This window comes from Arachis ipaensis, chromosome B02 (assembly GCF_000816755.2).
Source record: "Arachis ipaensis cultivar K30076 chromosome B02, Araip1.1, whole genome shotgun sequence".
NCBI lineage: Eukaryota > Viridiplantae > Streptophyta > Magnoliopsida > Fabales > Fabaceae > Arachis > Arachis ipaensis.
Genome location: NC_029786.2, coordinates 84,422,025 through 84,431,172, shown reverse-complemented (window position 1 = coordinate 84,431,172; position 9,148 = coordinate 84,422,025). Strand labels below are relative to the sequence as shown.

Sequence of the window (9,148 nt, the reverse complement as noted above, 5' to 3'; positions counted from 1 at the left end):
AAAGAGGAGAAATTGGAACGTTGAGGGAGAAGGAATTGGGCGACGTGAATGAGTTAGGGTTCTTGCGTAAGGGGTTAATGAAATCAAATCCACGCGTACGCATGGATCACGCTTGAGCCTGGAAAAGTGGAATGTGCCTCGATGCGTAAGTGTCATAGACGTGAACGCGTGAAAGGAGCTTAAGATGACGCGTACGCGTGAAGCACGCGTACGCGTCGACCGAAATTGTGCTAAACGCACAATTCCAGCATCGTTTTCGCGCAACTCTCTGTTCAGATTGAATGGGGCAAGATTTACATGCGATGCATGCGCGTCGCGCACACCCACGCGTGGTGTGCGAGAAATGAAATTGACGCGTACGCATAACCGACGTGTACGCGTGGCTCGAATTGTGCCTCTAGCACACCAGCCGCACGATTCCATCACAACTTTCTGTTCATTGGATGGGGGAGCCAGATTATGCATCGACGCCCACGCGTCGCGTACGCGTGGGTTGACTCTCTTTTTTTTTTATGCAGAATGCAGAATGATTATGCAGGACTTATGAAGGAATATTGTGAAAAACAATATAAAATAAAACTAGAAATGAAAAGGGACGATCATACCATAGTGGGTTGTCTCCCATCTAGCACTTTTAGTTAAAGTCCTTAAGTTGGACATTTGGTGAGCCATGTGTCATGGTGGCTTGTGCTTGAACTCATCTTGAAATTGCCACCAACGCTTGGACTTCCAATAAGCTCTATCTGTTCCAAGTAAATTCCCCAAACTTTGATGGAGTTTTTCACAAGCTATGAGCTCCCAAAATTGATCCTCTTGTATGCCCGGATCCCAAATCTTGTACCTGTACCCGTCTTGAAGTGGATCACCATTGTTCCAATCGGGTGACGGACAGTCTGAATTCTCTATGAAATACCAAACTCTTCTTGTAGATCTAACCAAATGTTCACTAGTTCCACCCTTGCATCTAGCTCTTGAAGTATCGACCTTGATGAGCCTTGATTTGCAACTCCAACCACTAAATATCATTCTCTTGCGCTTAATGCCACAAAACTTCCTAAGTTAGCCATCCGTTTCAGGAATACCATATTCAAGTAGGACAGTAAAGCGAATAGAGATAAGTCTTATCCACTCAAATGAAGGAGTAGATGGCCACCTAGGTAGAGAAATCTCCAATGTTCTTGACAAAGTGTACTCAACTCCCGTCCAACCCTTGCGAAGGACTTCCACTTCCACATCATTCTCAGACTCAATCAGAGAAGAGTCTTCATATTCAAGGAGTTCATTTGTGGATGTAGATTCATTACTAGGAGGACTTGATTCATGATCCTCATCACCAAGGGAACTTGCTTCTTGATCTATCCCATCCAAGTCTTCATACGGAATATGCCATGGAGGTTGTGCACTGGCCTTCTTGACATCAATTTCAATCTTCTTGGAGGAATACTCTATAGCTCAAAATTCCCATGGAGGTTCAGCATCTCCTAAGTCTTCAACCACTTCTTCCTCTTCAACTATTACGACTTTCTCCACTTGTTCCAATACAAAGTCACGTTTCTCATTGTCCACCGAAGTTTCTAGTGTCTCCTTCATGCTACGCTCTTCTATTGATTTTCCACATGTAGCCATGGGAGTACTTTGAGTGTTGACGTGGAGAGAGGCTAAATTACCTACTACCTCAGTCAAGGTAGCCATGAACTCTTGTGTCGTCCTTTGCATCTCTCTTTGGCCTTGAAGAAGAACACTTAGAGTGTCATTCATTGGAGATTGGGGTGGATGTGAGGGTTCATTGCTTGGGAGGAAGGGTTTATGATATGAGGGTGGTTCATCATAATAAGGGTGTGGTGGTTCAACACTCTCCATCTTTTTCACTTGTTGTACAACACACTTCAATTCCTTGTTTTCAAGTTGAGATTCTTTAGCCATGAGAGCTTCGTGTACTTTCCGGCTTCCCACTTGCTCCAATTGATGAAGCGTTGCTTGAAATTGATCCATTGTTTCCTTGAGACGATCCCTTGACTCTTGTTCCGCTTGGATATCGTAAGTAGGATCATAAGGCTCTTGGATTGATGGATATAGACATGGTGTATATGGAGGTGGTTCTTGGAAGTAATTGGGTTGGAATTGGGGTGGTTCTATATATGGTTCGTATGGCTCATAGAGTGGTTGATATGGTGGATAAGGGCTAGGATCATATGAGGGTGTTTGGTAGTAGGGGGCTTGTGAGTATGGTAGTTCAAAACTATGTTAAGAAGGGGATTCATAGGCATATAGTGGTGGTTGTTCACAAATACAATAAGGACTACCACATCCATTAGATTGATATGCATTAGGATTGGAGTTATACCTATATGAGACCGGAGGAGGTTGTTGCTGAAAGGGTTGATCAAATTCTTGTGGCCCCTCCCATCTTTGATTGTTTCAACCTTGATGCATGTTCTCATTGTAGCTTCCATTCCCTACAACATGATTTGAACCAAACTCGTAGCCAAAGGGGTGAGAATTCATAGTAGCAAGAGAGATAAAAACTAATAAAAATTAATGAAGATAGACTCCTAAAACTAAAAACACTAACAAAGAAACGAAAAAGCAAAATTATTCACAATATTCACAATAACCAATAATAAGGCACACGTTTGCAAATCCACGGCAACGGCACCATTTGATGAACGGATTTTTGCTAGTAAAGAATTCACAATAAATTCTCGTTGCTAGTATAGTTTCTAAACCAACAAAGAATCCTTTCATACAAAAATTTGGTTGTCACTAAAATAAACCCAATAAAATTAAATCGAAGTATTTAAACCTCGGGTCGTCTCTCAAGGAATTGCAGGGAGGTGTGTTACTTATAATTGGTAATGAGATGGTATATTTTTGGGTTTTTGAAAGGTTGAATGAGGAATGTAAATGATAAGAAAATAAACTAATAATTAAGAAAATTTTTGGCAAGGTATGAAAATTAGAAGTCCTATCTTAGTTATCCTTATCAAATGTGATGAGAATTGTCCATTGCTCCCACTTAGTTAACCTCTAACCATGAAGAAAATTCAAGTAGATGAATCAATTTGATTTTCCAAGTCCTAGTCAACTCCTAAGAAAAGACTAGTTTAAGAGGGATCCAAATCAACTAGCAACTTCTCAATTATCAATCAACAAAGGAGTTTGATAACTCTAGAGTCTCCAATTACTCAACCAAAGCCAAGAATATAAAAACCTAACTTAAAACCCTCCCAAGCATTTTGTCAAACACTTGGAAGGCATAACATAAAAACATAGAAAACTAGCAAGGAATATTAAATCTAAACAACCAATTACAAACATCAATAATAACCATTGAAGAAAGGAACAATAATTATGAAATACCTCAAATTGCATTAAATGAGAAATTCAATCTAACATGGGAATTCATAAACTAAAGTGGCAACATAAAGTAATCAATAACGGAAATAAATAAACTAGAATGCTAGAATAAATAAAAGTAGAAGAGAAACTAAATTAAATTAAGATAGAAATGTGAAATTAAGCAAGGCTAATCCCAAAATCCTAAAACCTAGAGAGAGGAGAAAGCCTCTCTCCCTAGAAAACTACATCTAAAACCTAAAATTCTCTGTATGAATGTTGAATGAATGAATGAATTTCTTGTGATTTCCCCACTCTGCAGCCTCTATTCTGTGTTCTCGGGCTTGGAATTGGGCCAAAAAAGGGTCCAGAATTCGCTCCCAGTGCTTTCTGCAATTTCTGCACGTGGCGCATGCACGCGTACGCGTCGCTTGTCTTCTACGCTAGCCATGCGTATGCGTCGCCCATGCGTACGCGTCGCTGCCAGCTTCTCAAAACTTCATTTTCTTACGTTCCTTCCACTTTTGCATGTTTTTTTTCATCCTCTAAGCCATTCCTGCCCTATAAAGCCTGAAAATACTTAACACACAGATCGGGCATCGACTGGTAATAAAGGTAATTAAAATTGATAGTTTAAAGGTTCAGGAAACATGTTTTCAATTATATCACAGAATTAGGAAGGATTTGTAAAACCATACCAATTATATGAATAAGTGAGTAAAGAATTGATAAAACCCGCTCAATTTAGCACAAGATAAACTATAAAATAGTGGTTTATCACTGGGGGTGTTGGAGCTTGGTTTCTTATGGCCAGGACTTTAAGGTCCTTTTTCAGTGCCAACTTTGACTTTTCCGGCGCGTCCTATTTGTCGTAATGTCCTTGGGTTACGGCCTTCGTGGTCTGGTGATCTTTCCCTTTCCGTTCTTCTCAGTTCCCAGATAATCTTGGCGAACTCAGGGAGTTTGCCATCTCGGATAGCTTGTTCGAGGGCGTCCGTCAGATCAAAGCAGTCTTGGATTTTATGCCCATATCCTCGGTGATAGTCCCAATACAGGCTTTTGTTGCCACTTGTCCGTTCTTTGAGTTGTCGTGCTTTCGGGAGGATGCCTCGTTCTGCTATTTGGTGGTAGATTTCTGTGATGAGAGCGGGAAGGGGGTGTAGCTTGAAAACTTTCCCACCCTGGGTGGTCAGTTGGTGTTTGCCGGTTGGAGTGTTCTTTCTGGGTTTCTTTTGGCGGCGGGTTATTGCGAGGTGCTGTGTTGTCGTGCTGTCATTTGTTGCGGCCACGACTTGGCTCACCTCTTCGCCATTTATGTATTTCCTTGTGATGATTTAAATTCCGTGCATAGTCTAAACCGGCTTGGTGGTGAGGTATTTTCGGAAGTCGTCGTTCATGAGGCTGTTGGTCAAGCAAAGACTGGCAACCGAGTCTGTGAGCCCGTCAACCGTGAGGCACTCATCGTTGAACCTATCGAGATACTTCATCATAGATTCCTCTTGTCTCTGAGTGATTCCGAATAAGCTGATGGGGTGCTTGGCTTTGGTGATTCTGGTGGTGAATGGAGCCATAAACTTTCTGGAGATATCGTGAAAGCTGACTCTGGAGCTGTTTGGGAGGGCATTGAACCACTTGATTGCGGGGCCGGCTAAAGTTACTGGAAAGGTCCTGCATTGGACCGCATTGGCGGCTCCTTCCAGGTTCATCCTGGCCTCGAAGGCCGTTAGGTGTTCCTGGGGATCTTTGGTCCTGTCGTATTTCATGTCCGTGGGCTTGTTGAGCCCTTTGGAAGCTTGGCTCTTAAAATTCTTTCGGTGAATGGGGTGGCTCCCATTATCACGTGCTCGCTTCTTGCTCGCTTGGCTTTCTGGTGGTGCCGTCGGTCGTCTTCTTCACGTCGACGTTCTGGGTCTCGGAAAACGCTGCGATCGTGCCTCTTGCTGTGTCACCATTCAGGAGAACTGTTGTTCCTGGTTTCGCGGTGAGATCGGGTTCTGGAAGTCACGTGACTTCCGTATTCCGCGTGATACCGTTCCTTAGTTGTAACCCGGCCCTTGAGGTCTTGTACTCGGAGGCACATTTCTTGAATTATTTGGACTGCTTTTTCTCCCAGGCCGTCGGGGTCCCGGTTTTCAAGGAGCGGACAGTTGTCTTCTTTTGGTTGTTGGTGGGACAGGGTTGGTTGGCAATGTACTGTGCTCGTTATCTTCCCATGGGTAGAAGGGGTGGTCTCCTGGTGTTCGGGGGTTGGGCTTTGTGTGTGCGAGTTGTGGTGGTGGCTTGGGGATTGCTCCTCGAGGTTATCCGCCATGCCGCCACGATGTTGCAATTCTCCACAGAGGTCGCCAATGTACAAGGTGTCTCCGGTACGGGTTGTGAGATGGATCGCGGACTTGTGAGTCGGGGTGGTCGCCGGATTATCGGACTGGAGCAATAGGGGGTGGTACCCTGCAAAGACACTCCGACGCTCAAGTCAGAATGGATCTGAGAGGTATAAAGTGTGTGGAATGAATGACGTACCTGAGGGAGCTTATGGCTCCCCTTTATATAGCTAGTGAAAGTTATCTCATCTTATCTTATTTAGCTAATATAAGGGAGGTATTTGAATTTGAGTATTGATTAGAAGATGTGGAGGCCGGTTTGGACCTTTTAGAGAAAGGGAATGGAGCCAACCCCGGATATTCGGGTCAGAGGCGGTTTCAGTGTAGGACCTGAGGGTCGGGTCCGTAATAAAATATTAAATTAAATTTATAAAACTTAAAATCAATTAAATAATTTTGAAAACATATTTAGCTTAATGCAAAAAATTTGAATTATTTTAGTATGAATGATTGGATTATTTTTTAACATAATAATTATTTACTTTGATTACTAAATAATAATAATAATAATAATAAAATGATAATACAAAGTTCTCTTTTGGTAAGCAAGCCCAATGACCCACATCACAAATATTATGTTTTGGTAGGCAAATTTACTTTTGACATTACATTAAACACAGCCTCACTCAACCTAATGATTAACACTTCTAGTAATTATCTCATACACCACATGTAAGGATGCTATTGGCCAGTCAAATTATAGTTATAAATAGCCACCAATACCTACGAGAGAACTCACATTATTATTATTATTATTGTAGCTGGGGCGTGTGATTATGGTGAATTGGCACTGTCGTTAAGTGCTGGAAACCTTGCAGCTGTTGTTCCTTCTATATTCAAAAATGGTGCTGGTTGTGGTGAGTGCTTTCAGATTAGATGCAAGGACCTAAAATTGTGCACAAAATCAGAAATCAGAGTGCTTCTAACTGATCTTAACAAAGATAATAAAACTGATTTTGTTCTTGACAGCAGAGTCTTTCAGTTTTTGGCTACCAAAAGAAAAGCTCAATATCTTCTTAAGCTTGGCGTTCTTGACATTGAATACAAAAGATATAAATAATTTTAATAATTCAGTCTGAAATATCTTCTTAACTATTGAGTTTTAAAGATTGTACAAAAATATAACCACACTTTATTGAAGTTGTTATTTGATACGGGGGGATAATGTTGGTTTGGGCGTTGATGCAAATGAAGTGAATGTTGTGGTTATGGAGTTTTGATTTCTTTCTATTCGATATATTGCCTCTTAGAATGTGTTGGACAATGCAGAATTCAGAGATATGAATTTTTTATGTTGTAGAATTTGAACATTATTAGTCTATATCTATATAGGTTTAATTAAGAGGATTTTGATATATCTATTTAGTTTTATCTACATTGTTTTCTATTTTAGGTAGTAATCCGATGTAGGTCCTTGAAAGTTCCCTGACGTTAGTTTCAACACCTATGTTAATTTGATATATCTTTTTTTTTTTTTTTTTTTACCAAAGATAGAAATTGAGTATGGGAAGACTATGCCATTTGAGCTATAACTCATTGGCAATTTGATATATCTATTTAGTTTTATCTTGAAAATTTTTCACATTTTATGTGTAATCTATGACTTTATACTATATATCTTGACAATAATATCAATTTTTTTTTATTATTACTTACATTATGTAGAATCAACCGCTTGAAAGAAAGACCATCGTATATGCATGAGTTTTTTGAGGATAGCTACAGATGGAGGATGATTTTGACGATCTTAATGACGACTTAGATGAAGACTATTTAGACGAGTAGAGTTATTTATTTTACTTTAAATATTTTGTATTATTAGTGAATTGCAATTTAGACGAATATAAGTCTAATCAATTTAGTTATTTATTGTCTTGAATCTTTATGTTAGAGGATTATTTATTAATTATTTTGATAGGTTTGTAAGCTCATTATCTAATATTTAGTATAAATTTTATTTTTATATTTAAAAATTTATTTACCCTGTTATCTAATATTTAGTATAAATTTTATTTCTATATTTAAAAGTTTATTTGCATTAATTGTCTACTATTTTCTAAATAAAAAAATAATTAAAAAATATGTTTATTAAAATCGATGGCACTGCTGTCAATTTTTAAATTTAAAATAGACAAAAGAAAATAAAATATAGACGATAAACTTGTCGGTATTTTAATAATTAAATCGACAGTTATTTTGTCAATTTTAATGAATCAAATGTCGTCAAACGCATTGTTGATTTTATATAATATTATATACCGCAAGCTTATCCATTTTACAAAATAGGTAAAAAATCTTAAACTCATATTATAGATGAAAAAGTTGTCGATTTTATTGAAATATTATTGACAGTACGATAAGTCGTTGATTTCATTAGAATGTTGAAAAATCGACAAATTTAAAAGCAACCGCTTCACCATCGATTTTGCCGTTAATTTTTAATATTATTGACCGTTTTGTCGTCGATTTGGCCGTCGATTTTAATGATATTTTTTGTAGTGCGTTCAGTTTTTGGATTATGCAATTATCGTGCTAGGATTTATTTTATGTTTTGAAATGTTTGGATCTGTATATGTTTTGGTGTTTTTTGTTTTTTAAATTAATTTAAATCGTCAAATTTGACAATGTTATAAGTTATAACTGTTGATTATGTCAATTGTGGTGGAATTGATTGGTTTTAGGTTTGTGGTGTTATTTGTAAGTGTAAACGTGAAAGAGAAGAGAACAAGAGTAGCTTAGTATTGATGGTTATGAGTTTAAAAATGAATTTTGTATTATTTTTTTTTATGTTATTAAAAACAGTTAGGGTTTGGATAGGTTAAAGATGATGATAGAGGGATAATTTTAGAATTTAAGGTGTTTTTTTTAAAAAGTCAATAAAAATTTAACGATAGAATATTTTTGTTTAAAAGAATTTATTTTTTATAAGTATAAGATTAGTTTAAGTTTTTTATGGTTAATTTTATTAGTGTCTAAATTTTTTATAGTAAAAAATAATAATTTACTCCTTGTTTAATTATATCATAATTAAATTAGTAATAGTTATTAAAACATAATTAATTATTACATTCTTGGTATTAGAAACCAACAAATACTTTAAAATATCAAATTTTTTCCCTTTTGAAAAATATTTTGACAGATTATTTAATTAATGCAATGGCACTAGTATTTTTGTCAAAATTATTGTAAATACATAATACTTTCAAAGTGATTTAAAATCATTATTTTTAATACATAAACACTATATTGTATGACCAAGTTAATTTTGTATATTTTTTTCACTGATGCACCCAACTTCGGTTCTGATTCCCTTAAAGAGTACTGTTTGGTGGATTTTTGGACTATTAGTCTCTAATCGGTAGAAATTTATTATAAAAAAATTGATTATTTTTTATTTTACAGTAAAATGTTTGATTATTTTAATGATCACC

At 37.3% G+C, this 9,148-nt stretch overlaps 1 protein-coding gene across 1 annotated transcript; it reads right to left on the bottom strand.

Moving 5' to 3' along the window:
- LOC107627516 lies at nucleotides 4,689-5,099 on the bottom strand. Its single transcript, XM_016330346.1, has one exon. It carries the CDS (start codon nucleotides 5,097-5,099, stop codon nucleotides 4,689-4,691), a length of 411 nt encoding a protein of 136 aa, XP_016185832.1.

Coding starts and splice junctions, on each gene's coding strand:
- LOC107627516 (XM_016330346.1), bottom strand. CDS start 5,099: ATGAAATACGACAGGACCAAAGATCCCCAGGAACACCTAACGGCCTTC.